This window comes from Colias croceus, chromosome 17, assembly GCF_905220415.1.
Source record: "Colias croceus chromosome 17, ilColCroc2.1".
Lineage (NCBI taxonomy): Eukaryota > Metazoa > Arthropoda > Insecta > Lepidoptera > Pieridae > Colias > Colias croceus.
In genome coordinates, this window is record NC_059553.1 from 3444488 (window position 1) to 3463729 (window position 19242).

The 19242-nt window shown below is 35.4% G+C and overlaps 2 protein-coding genes and 1 non-coding gene across 5 annotated transcripts in view; all 3 read right to left on the reverse strand.

Annotated features, from left to right (window-relative positions):
* The window catches only part of LOC123699281 (adenylate cyclase type 10-like), a 29390-nt gene that overhangs the window by 7405 nt on the left and 2743 nt on the right, over positions 1–19242 (reverse strand). Inside the window, exons 7-28 of the mRNA XM_045646206.1 lie at positions 18938–19131; positions 18691–18764; positions 18299–18456; positions 17819–17963; positions 16438–16542; positions 16263–16357; positions 15792–15942; positions 15235–15373; positions 15001–15130; positions 7150–7339; positions 5965–6088; positions 5303–5443; positions 4796–4942; positions 4512–4615; positions 3567–3674; positions 2847–2969; positions 2605–2647; positions 2258–2404; positions 1937–2049; positions 1291–1460; positions 770–926; positions 144–278 (exon numbers count right to left, since the gene is read on the reverse strand). Of these exons, the coding sequence (XP_045502162.1) occupies positions 144–278; positions 770–926; positions 1291–1460; positions 1937–2049; positions 2258–2404; positions 2605–2647; positions 2847–2969; positions 3567–3674; positions 4512–4615; positions 4796–4942; positions 5303–5443; positions 5965–6088; positions 7150–7339; positions 15001–15130; positions 15235–15373; positions 15792–15942; positions 16263–16357; positions 16438–16542; positions 17819–17963; positions 18299–18456; positions 18691–18764; positions 18938–19131 (2893 nt within the window). The remainder of the gene's footprint in view (positions 1–143; positions 279–769; positions 927–1290; positions 1461–1936; positions 2050–2257; positions 2405–2604; positions 2648–2846; positions 2970–3566; positions 3675–4511; positions 4616–4795; positions 4943–5302; positions 5444–5964; positions 6089–7149; positions 7340–15000; positions 15131–15234; positions 15374–15791; positions 15943–16262; positions 16358–16437; positions 16543–17818; positions 17964–18298; positions 18457–18690; positions 18765–18937; positions 19132–19242) is intronic.
* On the reverse strand, positions 3190–3272 carry Trnal-cag. Its single transcript has one exon. It is a non-coding gene; the product is annotated as a tRNA-Leu (tRNA).
* On the reverse strand, positions 8194–14446 carry LOC123699204. Of its 3 annotated transcripts, none has more exons than XM_045646103.1 (3): positions 13868–14446; positions 13308–13442; positions 8194–8766 (listed from the first exon to the last, which is right to left on the reverse strand). In XM_045646103.1, the coding sequence occupies exons 2-3, from the start codon at positions 13437–13439 to the stop codon at positions 8410–8412; spliced, it is 489 nt and encodes a 162-aa protein (XP_045502059.1). In that variant the 5' UTR covers positions 13440–13442; positions 13868–14446; the 3' UTR covers positions 8194–8409. The 3 variants fall into 3 exon arrangements, with proteins under 3 accessions (XP_045502059.1, XP_045502058.1, XP_045502057.1); XM_045646102.1 differs by lacking the exon at positions 13868–14446 and adding an exon at positions 13702–13861; XM_045646101.1 differs by lacking the exons at positions 13308–13442; positions 13868–14446 and adding an exon at positions 9793–11501 and having other exon boundaries at positions 8194–9759.

Genomic DNA, 19242 nt, shown 5'->3' on the forward strand with positions numbered 1-19242 from the left:
ATTTCCTAAATAATATTGTAATAACTACTGTGGTTTGAGTCTTTGTATGAAATATTTGAAAACGTATAGTTAAATGTTTCAAATGGTCGATTTTATCATATTATTTTTTAAATGAAGAAATAGGTGCGTTCCGAGTAATTTACCTTTTTCATTTGTCGATATACACTGATCATGTTTCCATAGCTCATGCACATAAGTCGAAAATTGGAGTCAGTTTTCAGTGCATAGTTTAACGACCATTTAGCTGCTAAAGCTGCGTTTGACATTTCTTTACACACCTGTCCATATATAAAAAAATGTGTGCGTGTACGTTTTTACACACGGAATTGAAACTTCTTTATGACCATATTTTTCAAAAAAATAATTTACTATATGCACCTTTACAGAAATACGTCGAATCACGCGTCCCTACCACGCGTAATAAGAAAAAGATGGCGCGTAACGGAAAATGTCACGCGTACATCGAGATATATGTACTACGTAGTATGTACATATATCTCGATTGTGATCTCGATGCACGCGTAACGAAAACATGTTACACTAATTTTTTTTCCAACCCCGATAAAGAAGTTTCACTTCAATTAACAAGTACATACATCTTAATCTATCTATTTACCTATGGAATAAAAAGAATGGGAGCACGGGAATAGATCGTGAATGCTTCTAAGCTAGAGTCAAAAGCTATTATGTATTTATGTATAATAAAAATCATGTTAAATACCTAGCAATCCCTTTTAAATGGCATATTTCATAAGGTACAGAAACCTACCGTAAAAAGCTTAAAAAGCCTATTCAGAGTGAGAGCAATCTTGTCATAAAAGTCTCCCACAAGCCCGCTCTCAGTAGCAATGTACATTCGTGGTGCAAAATACAACGCCATTAATTGACTAAAAGTCTTCTTACAGTTTTGCAATTTGATAGAATTTCTGAAAGAAATATAGGAAATATAAATTTTGCAAGTGGGCACACATTCAATGTGCCTATTTACTACATAATCTATTTATTTGCTTATTAGGTATACGAGATTTAAAAGAGAGACATATTTCACGTAGCTGCGAAAATAACGCGTGGTTTACAGCAGTCGGTTAATATTATGTTCAAAAAACTTTTGTAAAATGTAAGTCATAATAAACATTATTTATCTGATTTAATCGAAATCTCTTCAGATTGCCCTAATTTCAAATATTCCTTTGCAATGTAATGCATTCACATTACTGATTATATATAGGTACGACTATAATATACATTATATATTCATAAATAATTTGAAATAAACTGTTAAAGCATTACTGTGATACAGGAAAAGGGTCGCTGAACAGTTTCATAGCGTCAAACAAATTCTCTCTGGCTTGCTTCACATCACCGCACTCTAGTAGGCAAGCGCCTCGAAGCGAGTAAATCCTGGCTAACTTCGAGTCGTATATCCATTTAGCGCAAGTTGCTTTTAAATTACGATCCTTCTGAAGAGAAACATTGTTTTTGTTATATTGTTAGAGCCACAAAGTTTGTTTTATTGGTTGATTTATATATTCAAGAAGTAGTTGTACCTAGTCGTTTCACTAATTACAAATCCGAGATCCACATGTAAATATAGTAGGCATACATCATAGGTCAAGACGGCTTTGAGGTAGAGCGAGTTGAATAATCACTATTCACTCTAGGCGCAATGATGGTAAAAGGCGCCACATAATGACGTGACATATTGCTAGATTTCATGTCTTTTTTTTTTAAAGTGGGCTAAGGAATTAAAATTACTAACAACTAGAAATAAATTAAAACAGATATTTAGTTTAAAGGGCTCAATTCGGGTGCTTTTTGCTCTACTTTTTAAGTGGGATAATATGACCGGCGCGGGCGTTCACTCTCTCTCTCATGCATCTTGAAACAATATATTCGTTACAATAGGAAAATGAAAATGAAAAATGAAAAGACTAACTATAAGCATAGTTTCCACTTCTGCGAGAAGGTGAATGGCTCGGGGCGTGTTATTGTTCAAAATACTTAAATCGGCATACTCCAAAAACGTGTCGAATAGTTTCTCATGGTCGCCTTGGAAAATATAAAAAAAAGCTTCAGCAAAAGATTTCTTAAGAAATAATCGTACATTTTCAAATAAGGAAGCACTCGGAATCCGAACATGGCCTTGGGTCACCAATTATGGGTGATAATTTCAAAAAAATAATCATTGATGTAATCGAATCTGGAAAATATTACGTAACTAAGTACAAATACTTAATGAATGTAATTAGATTTTTACCTGCCCAGTGGCAATGGCCAATCGCTTGAGAATACGCTGCCAATAATATAGGCATACATTCACAAGAATTCAAATCGACCGATGAGAATGATGGGATTTTTTTATCTTTCTTGTGTTGCATCGATCGACTGACGCGCCTTAAATCAGCTGCAAGATAATATGATAGCAAAATGTTATATTTATTGATTCAGACAGATTTTTCTAAACTATAGAAAGAAAATTTTTAACACAACGGTTGTAACGTTGCAACGGCTAAAAATTTACAAAAAAAATTGTATTTTTTTATCACATTAGTACATAATATAATATTAGCTATGTACATAAACATATTTTGATAAATCACTCACCTTCAGAATCTGTAAGCTTGTCTGAATTCCGACGACTACATGACTGAAAATAGCATAGTAAAAGGTTGCATTGTTAAATATTTTATAAGAGGAGAGTCGATAACAAAAAAAATATATATATATAATATATATATATAATATCTCTCTCTCTCTCCCTTAGTAGAAAAATACAACTCTAACACTATAATATCACTACCATGACTACTATTTATTTATGTTTATGAAGTAAGTACAAATCTTACACCAATATCTGTAATATTTTCAAGAGCGGCATAAATATTCCCCTCGGATATTTTTGTTTCAGCATTCATTGTACGAATTTGTTCATGGGTAAGTTTCAGTTCATCGGTCTCTTTCCTTAATCCCTAATAATATAAATCAATAAAAAGATAAATTATAGTCACCGAAAACAAAAATAAACACTTTAATTACTTTTTATTATTAGCTAGTAGCTACATAGGACATGGGTTTTTAAATTTACGATGGTTTGTAAATTTAAAAATATTTTTAATAAAATGTAAAATTTGTTTTGTTTCTATAGTTTAATTTCGAATTAGATTTGAGGAAATTATGCAAAAATAATAATGTCAGAAGTGGGATTCGAACCCACGCCCACAGAGTGGACTGCGACCTGAACGCAGCGCCTTAGACCGCTCGGCCATCCTGACTACATCTCCATTGTATGAAACTAGGACTCTATCACATTCAGGGCACTTTTATAACAGAACTTTTTACTTTAAATATAAAAGAAAGTTTTGTAAGTAAAACTTATAGAATAAAAGCTTTACAAGTAAGTACCTACATATTACTTTTTATATAACAAAGAAAAACCACGATATCGTTAAAAATACTCGGTATCGTATAAAATATTCTCTACACATCTATTCTTCCGGAAAAATGTTAAATAACAACAGTCAACATAAGAACCTTTAGTACTTAAAGCCTAGAAAGTTAATACTTACGTCATCACACCTCAGACCAAAGAGCTGAGAAAAACAACCAGCACCACACGAGACACATTTCCTTGTGTACCTTTCTAGATATAAGAGCGCCCGTGTATGCATTTCGCCCTAAAATATTATTTTAAGCAAGCAATAACTTTAATTAACTACCTACATATTTTAAGAGCTAGCGCGCAAGAGCAACTTTTGTCTCCGCAACTATTTTGTCTCTCCCATCACCTCTATGGGGAGTTGCGTCGCTACGTGCGCGCACTTTCTTACTAGCCCGTAGAGAGTGATGCGAGACACAAAATAGTTGCGGAGACAAAAGTTGCTCTTGCGCGCTAGCTCTAACATAATGGAATAAGTGGAATGTCGGAGGAAGGATTTATGTCAAGCTTTTGAAGCTTCATAATATTATCTGTGATATTATAGTAGAGCCATTTTAATAGGCAACATTTGACAGTTTAACAAAATTCAACAACGTAACCTAGTAACGACGACATAGAATAACATGATATTTCGTTTTGTTAGAACTGCACATTTGCTTAACTTTTTTCAATAACGATTACATATTTTTAATAATAATGACCGATACAAGTAATTTTAAGATTTCATTTTACTGATAAACCATCCTAAACATAATAAACAATTTCTGAATTGAAGAACTGACGTCGCTACAATTTTGTGTCAATAAACCTTTTTTCTTTTTAAATACTAGAGACGTTACTCTAAAAATCGAAATCAGACATCTAGAATCGAATGCATTGATTACTTGTGAATAAAAATCATCATAAATTAATAAATTCGATTGACAAATGTTTCAAATCCGTATCGATTAATACACTTTACTCGATGTTTTTAAGCAGGTTACCTCTCTTCGAAGATAAAATTGATAGACGTCAAATGTTGCCTATTAAATTGGCTCGACTATAGTATCGATTTGGTCAAAACAACGGCACAAACCTTTTGACTCTCTGTTAGTAAGTCGTACGTGGTAGTTCGGAAGAGCGTATGCCTGAATTTCATATAACCACAGAATGCGAACTTAGGCAAGTCCCCACAATTCGCTGGAATTTTTCATTATCACAACAAATTGGCAAAACTTCATCGTCAGGGTGGGTCAAAGAGGATAAAACGCTTGCTAATTGATGTTTGAATTGTGCAATACATACCAGTAAAAATGACACAGTAGTAATTTTACTATCTACGTAAAATAATGTTTAAAAATAATTAATAAATTCACATACGTAGCTGTTTAATCCCCATACAGAAGCAAAAAGGCAACGAAGCATCTTTCCGTACCGGCGCGGGGTGGACCAGCACTCTTGAATAGTCACGGGTAAAGTCGCCCCCTTCACATTCTAACACCCTTATCGAAAATAACTTTGCAACAGCTAGAAATATGAATTTTCTATTATTTTGACTAAAATAACATAAAGCTTTGAATAAATTATTATTTTTAACATTATACTAAATCGCTTTCAAATGGCCAGAACTGGACAAAGTTTAAATGGGATCAACCACCTTCAGGTTAGCTAATAACTGCTAATACTTTTTGAAGTCGGTTGAAAATATGTTATTAGGTACAGCAATATTTGTTTTATGTGAATTTTGTTTCAATTGCATACTTGTTCGAATAACTATGAATGTTCGTAAGTTTCCTATTTGAAGTTTATTGACTGCATACAGTAGATACTTTTACAAAAACCTTAAAACAACACAGTCTACACTACAGCGTGACATTTCAAAAATACCCTGAGCGATTTTTCTCTGAGAATCGCACTGCATGAGATGGTTTAGCATTCTCCTGGAAAATACATCGCCGAGAACGGAACCACATTTCAGGAGCATTTTCTCAAAGGGTGTCAATGAATCGTATGTTTTCAATATTAACACTAAAAACAATAGGAAAGTAACTAGGTGTGAGTAATTATTTGTATTTTATTAAAGTCTGATTCCTCTTGAAAATGGTTCTAATTTTAAAAGTACTATAATATTACTAGGTACTGTGTAAAGATAAGTAGAAAAATAAAGAAAAGGCCTCTGTTAGGCGGTACACGGTCGTAAAGAAAATTGGCCTGTAAAACGGATGTCTTATATTATGTAGGTACTCCATAGGTAGTTCAAAATTTGATTAATTATCCATTCACTTAGATTTAAGGCCGGTTGCAGAGCTTCACCGACCATCAGTGCGTACCTAGGCACCTACGTCAGTCACGCTTGTCATATGTATGGAAATTCATAAAACCGTTCATATCTAGGCTGACCATATGCAAGCGAATTTCCATACATATGACAAGCGCGACTGACGTAGGTACGCATGTCGGTGAAGCTCTGCTACCGGCCTAAGAATTTAAAATAATGTAAATCATTCGCGATTTATTTAATCATTAATTATCGATACAAAAAATATTACCATCCATCTTCATGTCAACCTTTACATCTTCGAAGTTGTAATATTTGGACAAAACTGCCATTTGGATTATATCGTTCTGATGTTCATCTGCTATGCTGACATCGCTCTTTTTATAAAATTTACCCTATTATAGAGACAAACAAATTATACAATATACACAAACAAGTAAAGGTACCTATGCGAATAATTATAGTGATATAGAATGGATTGCTTATAGCAAAGGCTAAAATTTATCCAAGTCCTTCACATGAAAATTCTTATTAAAAAATATTCAAGAATATGCTTCGTTATTAAAAAGAAGAGAGATAAAAAATATATAAGTACCTCAAGACTCAATTAAGAGATATCACTTAGATTAAGGATTGGTCTCCGCGCGCGCTACGACTAGATACCGCCGGCGTAGGTACTCGAAAATTTGAACTTATTTTATTCATAATGTTTTTTTTTTCAATACTATACTAACTACTAACGCATATTATAAAAAAAATGATAATAATTAATAACAATAATTTATTTCTGTTAACTCTAACCTTGTTTAACTGACTCATATATATGTTATTTTTTTTATTACCGCTTTTTTACTTTTAAAAAACCTTTGTGATAGTATAGTGGCATCGCAAGTGGATTTGAGTCACATGTCATGGGTTCGATTCCCGGCAAGGCCAAAATGAAATAAAAATATTTTTCAAACTTCTTTCTAAGATAGCCCATTTCCCATTTATGGGGTAAAATTTATGTAGCTGGCAGTACAATTCTTCACACACACTAGCGTCCTTACAAATCGCCTTACACACACTACAGAACTGAGTTGCCGCACTCACGGAGCTATTGTTTTTAGGTGGAGCGGTATCTAGTCGTAGCGCGCGCGCGGAGACCAATCCATAATCTAAGAGATATCATTTATTTTATAGTCAATTCGGTCTATGAGAAAAAAGAACTATAAACAGGTTGTCACAGATAAAGCAATGTTTTTATTCGAACTTTCTAGCTGCGCGTTTCCTATAAAAAGTTCACCACCATTCATGTTCTTAATTCAAATCAGAGTTCCATGGTGAGAACATTTTTTTCGTATTGTCTATTAAAGAGTTAATGAACCATAGACATTAGACATTATACAACAGATTAGTAAATAGTTAGGTACTATATTATTATACCTCAGAGCAATAGAGTAAGTATTATACTAACAAAGCTTTCCGACATGATACTCTGTTTATTTTCAGACTTTTTTAAAAGAGTAGAGGGTGGTATAAGTGCTCCAATATCCAAAGCCTGTGACCTAGGCACAGTCACCATTGTTAATTGTTCCCTCTGCACTAGGCATATTAGGAAGTTTTGAATCCATCCCGGTAAACCGTCACTCGCGCTCTCGATAACCCTAAAATTATATTTAATAGACTAAAGGGCCGGTTACACAGATTTCTGAAATGTTCTGTTTTGTATAATATCTATCACTAGATTTCCGCCCGCGGCTTCGCCCGCGTTTGCAAAGGAAACCCGCATAGTTCCCGTTCCCGTGGGATTTCCGAGATAAAAACTATCCTATGTGTTAATCCAAGTTACCCTCTATAAGTGTGCTAAATTTCATTGTAATCGGTTCAGTAGTTTTTACGTGAAAGAGTAACAAACATCCATACATCCATACAAACTTTCGCCTTTATAATATGTATATTAGATTTTAAAACGGTAACAATAATGTATGTTAATGGATGTTAAAAAGTGTCAAATAAGATATCAGGGACTAACGTCAGGAGCTTTTAGTTGCAAGATGGCAGTAATTTATAGTGGGAGAATGGTTCTTTATCGATCTATCATTAATTCGTAGTCAATTTATTTCCACAATCCGTGACCGCACGTACCGCTAAGGACCGCAAAACATCGTTGATCGCGATGAAAGCGGCATGTCACCGAAACCAAAAGTTTAACAAAACAAATCGATCAACACGAACTATGCGAGTTTGGTGGATTAAGCTAAACTCTGTATTTTGCCTGGGTCTTTGTGTGCCTGGTGATGGAGATGAGTAAAGCCGATTATGTAGAAAAAATCCGACTTCAAACACCTTTCACCAAGTGAAAACACGAAGAGTTTTAGGTAACTAATGGGTAAAATAACATAATTCTATGTAGACCTCATATAATATGAAGACTTTTTTTCATTTTTCTAAACATTATCAATGAAGAGGCTGGTTGCGGCTTTGGTGGCTTCGTCGCCGGTGAAATAAGAAGGCGTAATGGTAGTTCAAGGTTTATATTTGTGCTCGGCAATTTACATAAAGACAAGTCCAAACAAATTGTAATTATTAATGCGTGTGTTCGACTGTTCGCACAAGCCGCGCAGCTGAGAGTGCCGGTCGCTGGATAAGGCGCGCGGGGCGGGAGGGGCGATCGGCCGATGAGCCCACGCGAGCCTGTGTGTGTGTGTATAATTAATAATTTGCACACAAGGCGTCAACATGTTGCCGGCCCAGGAACGGAGTTCTGATCTTCGATGGGTAGGGGACACAGTCGGTTAAAGGCCCGTCGTTGTATCCCTGAAGAGGTGAGGACGTCAGCCACGCGGGTCACGCCGTCGGAGCCGGGGTGGAGGCGAGTCACTCGTCCCAGAAGCCACTGGTTGGGATGCAGTCGCTCATCTTTTACTACGACCATTTCTCCAAGTTTGAGCTGTCCTCCATCTTTGCGCCATTTCTGTCGTTTTTGAAGTTCTGTAATGTATTCTTTATGAAATCTATTCCAGAAATGGGTTTTCAGTTGCTGTGTTCTCATATATCGGGAAAGAGTGTGCACAGCAGTAGTTTCCTTGACCTGAGGAGTAGGCAGAAATGTTATTGTTCGTCCAATTAAAAAATGCGATGGTGTGAGAGCTGTAAGATCCGATGGATCTGAAGAAATAGGGGTGAGGGGTCTTGAGTTCAAGATCGCCTCAATCTGTACAAGAACCGTATTCATTTCTTCATAAGTTAAATTAGTACAACCTACTACTCGCTTCAAGTGGTGTTTAAATGATTTAACCGAACCCTCAGCTAATCCGTTAAAATGTGGACTATAAGCTGGTGAAAATCTAAAGTTAATTGACATGTTCGATGTTTGTGATTTAATAGTATCAGAATTCTGTTTAAGGAATTTAGATAATTCGTTACATGCGCCTACAAAATTTGTTCCATTATCAGAAAAAATGTTTGTTGGTTTGCCCCTACGAGCAATAAATCTATTTAATGCAGCTAAATATGACTCACTGCTCAGATCGGTCACAAGTTCTATGTGCACGGCCTTGACGGCTAAACACACAAATATGCAAAGATAAGATTTCATAGTTCTACTTCCTCTTCCCTTACGGTTCAGTATCATGACCGGCCCGGCGTAGTCAACAGCAGTGTTGGTGAACGGAAACTCAGCATGCAAGCGCTGTTCGGGAAGATTGCCCATGATTGGTTGTATAATCCTTCCCGAGAAACGACAACATTTAATACATCTTTGAACTGTTTTGCGAGCCAAGTTTCTGCCCCCAATAACCCAAAATTTGTGACGCAAGGTAGCCAAAAGCAACTGTGGACCAGCGTGCATAAGCCAAATGTGATATTGTCTGAATATGAGTTCTGCGAGGTGATGCTTTGATGAAAGCAATATGGGGTGTTTTGTGTCAAAATCATAAAAAGAGTTATTAAGTCTACCTCCCACTCGCATAAGTTCGTCAGCTTTGTTAAAGAATGGATTTAAATTGCATAATGAATTTTTAATAGGTAAATTTTTATTATTTTTCAATAACGTATATTCTTGTGAAAAATGTTCACGCTGTGCGAATCTGCAAAGTGCGCTTAGAGCAGAATTGAGTTCATGGATTGTTAGGTGACCACTACGCTTATTTTTCCTATTACAATAATTATGAATGAACCTTTGAACGTAAGCCACAATACGTTGTAATCGGTTGAAACTAGAGAATTGTTTAAATAAATTTGAATAATATGTGATATGATCTAATTGAGTAGTCGACAAGTTACATTGAACCTTAAATTCTGGTAATTCAGATTGCTTATAGCTTGTTGGTTGGGTTGGCCATGATGAGTCATCTTGCGCCAGGAATGCTGGCCCAGTCCACCATAATGCACAAGTTTCTAATTGTTTAGCGTCTAGCCCTCGTGAGCCTATATCGGCGGGGTTAACGCTGGTGGGTACGTAACGCCAGGCAGATGACTCGCTTCTGTCAAGAATCTCTTGAATTCTATTAAAAACAAACGGCTTTAATAAATGAGTTTTTGAAGATTTTATCCAACCAAGCACAATAGTTGAATCACACCAATAAATACAATTATTTATGTGTAATCTAAGCGATGATTTTACTTTATCTACTAATTTTGCAGCGAGAAGTGCTCCGCACAATTCCAGCCGCGGTACAGTTGTCTGTTTCAATGGAGTGACTCGACTTTTCGCTGTCAATAAGTGAACAGAAACGTTATTATTGTAAGAAACGGATTTAACGTAAACACAAGCCGAATACGCATAACTCGATGCGTCACTGAATGAATGGAGCTCAATGATCGCTGAGTCATCGCAAACAATGCATCTCGGAACGCGTATATGGTTGATATATAGTAAAGAATCAATGAATTTTTGCCAACAGCTTGCAATATCTGCAGGAACGTTCTCATCCCATGTAATTTTAAAAGACCACAGTTTTTGCAAGATAGTTTTTGCGTTAAGTATGCATGGGTTAATTATGCCTAATGGGTCAAAGATTTGTGACATGATCGATAAAATAGTACGCTTACTAACGAGTTTGTTTTCTTTTATATTTACTGCGAACATTAACTTGTCTTCTTTGCACGACCAAAGGAGACCCAATGTTTTTGAATATTCGTTGTTACTCAAGTTAATTAATCCGTCATTTACACTTTCATTAACGATTTCGTTAATGATATGAGGACAGTTTGAATACCACTTTCTTAAATGAAATTGACCTGATTGTAACTGCTTTATGACTCCCTTACAGATTTGTAGTAATTCTTTTTCGGATGATGCTCCAGTTATGAGGTCATCAACATAAAAATCGCGTTGAATAATTTCAGAAATAACTTTATCGGGACATTCTAAACCGAGTTGTTTTAAACATCTAGTCGCAAGGTAAGGCGCGGATGCCGTACCGTATGTTACTGTTTTTAACTTATATTGTTTTATTTGTTCATAAGGCTCAAACCGCCATAATATTTGTTGCAACTGATGCTGATCTTCGTGAACGTAGATCATGCGGTACATTTTTTCCACGTCTGCAGTGGCAATGAATTTATGTTGGCGCATTCTAACTAAAATACTATAGAGGTCATCTTGTACAGTTGGACCGATATTTTGTATATTGTTAAATGACAGACCAGAGGTCGTGACTGCAGAGGCATCAAATACGACGCGTAATTTGGTAGATAAACTGGTTTCACGACAAACACCGTGATGCGGCAACAGGTAAGTGTATATATCTTTTTCAGGATTTTTATTTTCGTACATGTGATTTAAGGTGATATATTCTTTAATAAATTTACAATATTGTTCCTTGAATACCAGGTCTTTACTAAATCTACGCTCTAATGATAAAAATCTAGACAAAGCTCGCTCGTATGATTCACCCAGTTTGATGGGAGATTCTTTCAAAGGTATGGTCACAACAAACCGCCCGTCAGGCAGCCGTGATGTATTTTTCGAAAAATGTTCTTCACATTCTTTTTCTTCTTTTGATATTTGTTTATGAGTAGGTACAGTTTCATGCTCAAAAAATTGTGAAACAAGATCGTGAAGTTGATTATCATGAGACAAAGTAATATGATTGCAGTGGACTGTATTTAAATTATTAGGTATCTGAACTAGACCTGACATTAACCAACCAAGCGTGGTCTGGCTTAATGTGGGCATATTTTTACCTAAATATATATTTTTTGAGCATAAAACACTCCAAAATATGTCCGCTCCAAGCAGCATGTCTACTTGAGACGGCACATTGAATGTAGGATCAGCTAAAGTAATGTTTTCTGGTATATTTAATAATTTATAGTTAATATACGCAGTGGGTAAGTTTTGAGTAATTCGCGGCACTACAAAACAATTAATATTCTGCGTGTATGAGTTGATAAGCGACGATATGACAACTTCACATCGTTTAGTTAATTGTGATGATTGGGAATTCAACCCTTCAACTAATGACGAAGTCGAAACGGTCGGTAAGTCAAGTTTAGTTAATAAATTCTCGGTAATGAAGCTTGATGTGCTACCATTGTCTAATAAGGCTCGCACTGTGTGTTTGTGGCCATGCTTGTCCTGCACTTGGATTAAAGCAGTGGACAGTAAGACACAATTATTATGAATTGCTGATAAGACGATATTGTCTTCTGTATTATAATTTTTAGGTTTTTCTGTTTCAGGTTGCATCTGCGTGGGCTGCGCCAGCGGCGGCGCCGCGCATAGAACAACATTTTGATCGGGAGCTGAGGACGTCGCATCCGAAGGTAAGTGTTTATGTAATAAGCTGTTCAGTCTATTGTTACAAAAACGGCAAGATTCGAATTTACATGCGTTGGCATTGTGCCCTTGACGCAAACAATTTAAACATAATTTTAAGCCTTTAGCTTTTTGCATTCTGTGTTCTAATGAAAGTGACTTGAATTTCTGACAACGGTATATTGGATGATTCTGCTTGCATAACGGACAAGCATATTGTGGTTTATTATTCGTAGTAGGAGGAGATAAAGAATTGACAACTAATGATTTCTGACGATTATGCGTGACGTCGCTGTGCCGGCGTTTAGCGCTGGCTTCCTCCATTGTTTCTAGTAAATCAGACCGGTTTTTAAGAAATGTAAGAAGATTTTCAAGCGTAGGTAAGTCTTTAAATGTGTTGCGGTACGTTTCCCATTCCCGACTTGTAACTGAATCTAATTTATTCGACAAAATGTGGATGATAAGTGCATCCCAGTGTTCAGTAGGTAAATTCAGTGTCTTTAGTGCTCTAAGATTTCTATTTACATTATCGATAATATTACGCATACCCTTGGATGATTCCTTAGTTAATGTTTCGATATTAAAAATTGACTGAATGTGATTATTGACAAGAAGTCGCTTATTGTTGTAGCGATCACAGAGTAGATCCCAAGCAATACTATAATTATCAGCTGAAAAATCTAGCGCTCGAATAATCAAAGCTGCACTATCTTTTAGAGATGCGCGTAGGTAATGAAATTTTGTAATTTCGTTAATTGATTCATCTGAGTGTATGAGTGAACTAAATGTGTCATGAAATTCAAGCCAGTCCTGATACCGACCCGAAAAGCTAGGTAAGTGGATAGTAGGAAGTTTAAGGTTTGGCCTACCTCCGTGCACAGAACTAGAACCTGAGACCGATAAGTCGACGTCCCTTGGGGCGCTGTCGCCGCTCCGCGCCAGCGCCTCCTTGGCAACCGCGAAAGTGCTAAAATACTTGCTCTCGAACTCCTCGCGTTCATCGTCTGAAGAATCACATAATTGTTCTATATTAGTTTGAATATTATCAAATTCGGTATAAAGTTCTTCGAATCTTGACAAACGAACACTAAGTTCACTTGCTTGAAGTCTAGTTAATGATTTACACTCATCGAGAGGATCTAAAAACTTTTTAAAATTTGTTAATTTCTGTTTACATGTACCACGTTGTTTTTTTAAAGCTGAAATATCCATTTCGTATTTAATTTAATAGTTGACCTACTTACGATAGAAATATTAATTTACCTGAACTATTAGTTTAGCTAAAGCACACAACTCTGACACTAATCAATCACAAAAAACACAGAACAGTAAAATAATTATGAAATGAATAAACGAGAATACTTATATTTGTGAATATGAAGTGAGGGTGATTCGGTATAATAGGGATCGGTTACCGCCGCGTAACCACCTGAATGCAAGTCACGTTGCGCTGCGCGTGATTCACAATGGATCAACTGTAAGACGAAAGCAATAAATTATAATTAGTTTCTAATGAATTATGTTTTGGACAGTTAATGTACAGATGACACAATCTGAGAACTAGAAAATGATTTTATGAGATTTTATAGCAATAAAATGCTGCAATTAATTTTATAAATTAATGAGAAAGAAAAGAAATAATCTTTAGGTAATGTTTTTAATTTAATGTTATTTAAATGAGATTAACCGCAGTTAAATCTCGATGTAATTGGTAGATAATGATTTAATGAAGTTTCGGCATATATCAATGCACGAAACAAATAATAATAATTGGTAAGGCCTTTAGATACGCACTAAAGGCGAAAGTAAAAAGCAAAATGAGATATATTTAATGAGTTTAACCGCAACGGCTAAACAACTAAATGAGATTAACCGCAGTTAAATCTCGATGTAATTGGTAGATAATGATTTAATGAAGTTTCGGCATATATCAATGCACGAAACAAATAATAATTGGTAAGGCTTTTAGATACGCACTAAAGGCGAAAGTAAAAAGCAAAATGAGATATGTTTAATGAGTTTCAATTGAAATGAATCGGAAAGATTCAATATTAAATTCCTAATGGAAAAAATTGGAACGAACTCACAATAACGCCACCTCCCCGGTTCTCACAAATTTCCCATTGAAGTAGGTGCGAGTTCGATGCTTCCAATGGTGACTCTCAGCTCCGCAGGTAGGTATGTCTTCACCGGCGAAACGGCTGCCACGTGCGCGATTCCTTCCTCTGTATAGGTGCTGATTTGATATCCGTCTCGTAAGTTCCAAAATGAAGAGGCTGGTTGCGGCTTTGGTGGCTTCGTCGCCGGTGAAATAAGAAGGCGTAATGGTAGTTCAAGGTTTATATTTGTGCTCGGCAATTTACATAAAGACAAGTCCAAACAAATTGTAATTATTAATGCGTGTGTTCGACTGTTCGCACAAGCCGCGCAGCTGAGAGTGCCGGTCGCTGGATAAGGCGCGCGGGGCGGGAGGGGCGATCGGCCGATGAGCCCACGCGAGCCTGTGTGTGTGTGTATAATTAATAATTTGCACACAAGGCGTCAACAATCAATCCAACTTACTTATCCAATTCCGAAGGTACAGCCTGAACATCCAACAATTGACAAGCGAGTGCGGACAGATAACGTCGGTCAATGCCCGCTATATGCACTTTCACAATCATATGATTAGATAGGGAATCGCTGCTAAACGCTAAAAAAATTGAGTAACTACCTATTTAATTTGTTCAATAAAAAAATTAAGAAAAAATCTGAAATAATTATATCTAAAAACCGGAGCAAACGTTCGTAACTTACGTGAAAGGCTGTCTTCGTCAGTTAAAGTTAGGAGAAGGAAAATTATTTTATTTTGCAGCATTAAAATAATCAATTTCCAAGAATCCTCATCAATGCGTTGAGCCTCTCCGATAGCAATCACTCGAAACTCTTTAAAACTCTTCAATATAACACAAAAAAAATTATCATTGTAACAAAAGATCTAAGAGCTAGCGCGCACGAGCAACTTTGTCTCCGCAACTATTTTGTCTCTCCCATCGTATGTGGAGTTGCGTCGCTACGTGCGTGCACTTTCATTAGTAGCCCATGGGAGGAGAGACAAAGTAGTTGCGGAGACAAAGTTGCTCGTGCGCGCTGGCTCTAAAGGTATCTAATAACAGAATACTCCGCTTGAAGATAAACCTATAAAATTACGTACCTACGTACCTATACCTATACGTATTATACCTCTTTTAAAACTTTAACGCAAACGATTTTTAACCCAATAATTTAAAACGCATGCAAAAATTCTACAAATATTTTATTACCTACCTAAGTAGTTACATACTTATAAATCGATGATCAAACAATATACTAACAGATTCAAAAATATTTTGCATAAGAACTTTCACTTGATATTCCTGTAGGATGTCGCCATGATACTCAAAATGCTCCGGAAGTGGAAAACGGCAGTCGAATACAGTATTTACTGCGAATATTTCCAACGGTGTGAGTGAGGTCATATCGACTCTAAAAAATTAATACACAATGAATTGAGAATTTCGTTGTTTTTGGGACAGTCGATTAATTAACTGCATGGTTAACAGCTGATAAGACTATTTCATGAAAATCATACTTAATTTTAGAAAAGAATAAGCAAAAGCTCTGCGTTGTAATAATTTAGCAGTTTCAAGTTAAAAAATAAAAAGTTAACGAAAAAACGGGTCCATTACCTATTAACTTTAATAGTAACAACCTACATAAAATTTAATTACAAATTAATTACTCATTTTATAAAAATTTAACTGACTGAAAATAAGATTAAAATGCTATTCTAAAATAATCCTTACGTGTATCGAATTCTGCTTTCGCGATTCTCGCGGGAAGAATGCCCTATGCCTTTGAACAGCCTGCCCATGATTAATCTGATTACTTTAAATGGTTCCTTAAAAATAAAACATTTATTGAACATTTTTTTTTTTATTCATTGAAAAACGCGTTTATGCAAAAAAAAACTATATTTACCCTACTATCCTTCTCTGTTAATATAATATGATCCACTTCAATAAATTTTGGTGTGATGTTAATACATTCGACCATTAACCGGGTTTTGCCGGATAATCTCGATCCCTGAATACACATTGGTATCAGTGAAATAGAAATTTAAGACTGAAAAATATGAAGCTTTGCAACATTTGTCTAACGAACATCTAAGGTCTTTAAAAGATTTAGTACACAGTACCTACTGAAAATTATTGAAGTGTAAAAAGGCCAACTCTTTCTTTTGAAAAATTACTGAACATTTTCGACGAATTGATGATATGATGATAATATACACACCGGCACAATTAGCGGAACAGAAAAAAAAGTGAGACTATGAGATAATAACGCATATATTTGACGACAAGTGATAACTGCGTTAAAAACAACCGAGTTCAAACTTGCACTTGCAAAATTTACAAATACCTACAGACAAAAATGCTCATAAAATAAAAACTACTGGGCCTATCCGAATAAAATTTTTATGGGACCAATTCGACACCATCCCGCATCGAACAAAAAAAGAATCACGTAAATCGGTTCAGAAACCTCGGAGTAATCGGTGTACATACATAAAAAAATAAAAAAATATACCGGCCGAATTGATAACCTCCTCCTTTTTTTGAAGTCGGTTAAAAATGAAATTAGACACAAAATAACAAGTTGATTAACATCTTTTAACAACGACTTTGAAAAGTCTTCGTTATTTTTTATTGAAAAATAAAGAAATTTGAAATAAGTGAAATTTTTAGATGATTATGAACCATCACAAAAAAATAAAAAAAGTAAGCATTAAATGATTTGACAATAAAATTAAAGTAAAAATATTAACTAGTGTTTCTATAATACTATACTATAAAACGAGTTGTAAAAATAATAACCTACGTGGCTCAGATATGCCTGTACCGATTGTGCACTATGAGCACGAGTATTATCTTGCATTAGAATAAAGTCGTCACTAATAAATGGGGCAAATGGTACAACATGTTCTTCTTAAATGTCTCTGATGTATTTATCTGCTGTCATGGTCCCTCCTGTGACTATCACTAACTCCGTGCGAGCTCTCAAACATATCCCTCCCCAAACCATAATCGAGCCGCCACCATAAGCCACTGTGTGTTCAAAATTAGACTATATTTGGCGTTCTTTTCTGTGTCTCCATATTCGCTGTCTCCCATCGATCTGTTTTAAAAGAACTCTGCACTCATCAGTAAAGAGAACCTGCTGCCATTCGTTCAAATCCCAGACGATGTTCTCACGTATAGGTTTCTGTTCCGCTAATTGTGCCGGTGTGTGTAGTAGGTAATAGATCGTTGATTAAGATTATTGAAGAAAAATAGATTCTTATTGAAGAAAGATTACTCACTATAATAGCTACTCCAAACTTATGATCCCTGTATCTAGTAAATTTCCTCGAATATTGCTCGATAGCCGACATAAGGGTTGTTTGATATACTTGAAGTTCTTCTTCGCGCCCCAGAATCGGATGGGAATAACTTATCCTTTTAGCACTATGTAAGAAGAAGTGTTAAAATACAATTGGAACGAAGTTCCATATCGCGTGTTGCGAAGGGGGTAGACAATATTCTATGGCCAGACGAAATTCAGACCAAAAGTTGTAAAATGTTGTAAGTAAAAGGAACGTCATAAGAAGGAAGATCTTTTTCTGGGTCTTACTTTTGATTGACTTCTGGTCTCTAACTTTTGATTAATTAATCAAAAGTTCAAGTCATAGAAAAGATGATAGATGATTTCATTATATTGCATGCTATAATTGATTGGTAAGATTTAGGTAACCTTAAATAATGACTCTATGGCAATGCACATTAAAATTAAATTTACATACCTAGTTCGATTAAATTCATAAATAGGCCCAGGGTTGGAAAATCCCTTTAAAATTTTCGCCTCCATCAATTTAAAGAAGTTTTGATCGAGTTTACTCCGCAGAAAAGTTTCTTTATCACATGTCACTTTATTGGGATATGCCATCATCAATCTTGCTGCCTGTATGAACATATTTTTAAGTAAAAAATGTATTATTGAAAAATAAGAGGGTATTTTGTTCTTTTTTAAACATTTGATAATACGATTAAGGGTTGTTATACAGAGGCTTTCATCATAATGAACTGGCCATTCTATGAACAAATTATCTTATTTATCGTAGGTCTTTTCCACTAGTTTTAAAGAAAAGAAGGGGGTACTAATTATATTTTACTGTTGCAATAAATTTTGCTTTACCTTATTGACTGCGGAACCAATAACTGTATATTCTCGACGTAACACGTGCCCCACAACACCACAATACGTAGAACCTAAAAATAACTAACGCGTTAATTAATTTTGGGTTAGATACAAAAAATAACTAAGTACAAATTTATTGAAAACTTAGCCTTTAAAATACAAAATTCTTCCCTATAGATACTTAACTAAGTAATTCTCGTTTTTTTTTTGTATTTTGTAGTAGTTATTATTTTAAGGCACCCACCCGAGGTAACTCCAATGCTGACAGTAGTAATATTGACATCATTAAGATGTTCCTTCAGTTTGTTGGCGCAAAGAAGCGCGTTTTGTGCTTCGTCTTCGTGCTTTAGACCTCTCAACCCGAACACCATTAAAAACATCATGTCCTTATCAAACATCGACACTTTGTTTACTAGACCACCGGTTTTGGCTGTAACGCTGTTTAAATTTTATGTATTTTTAATCCAGTTAGTGAAAGTTCTAAGCTACTTTTTATTCTGTGTTAAGGTTATTTCTTATTACTTCTATAGTATAGATTCTAAATAACAT

Bases quoted from the DNA above. Each gene is read 5' to 3' on its own strand.
- LOC123699204 (XM_045646101.1), bottom strand. From the start codon at position 11,454: ATGTACGAAAATAAAAATCCTGAAAAAGATATATACACTTACCTGTTG. The intron at 9,760-9,792 runs CTCAATTCTGCT...CTTTGCAGATTC, and splicing joins GTCACCTAACAATCCATGAA to GCACAGCGTGAACATTTTTC.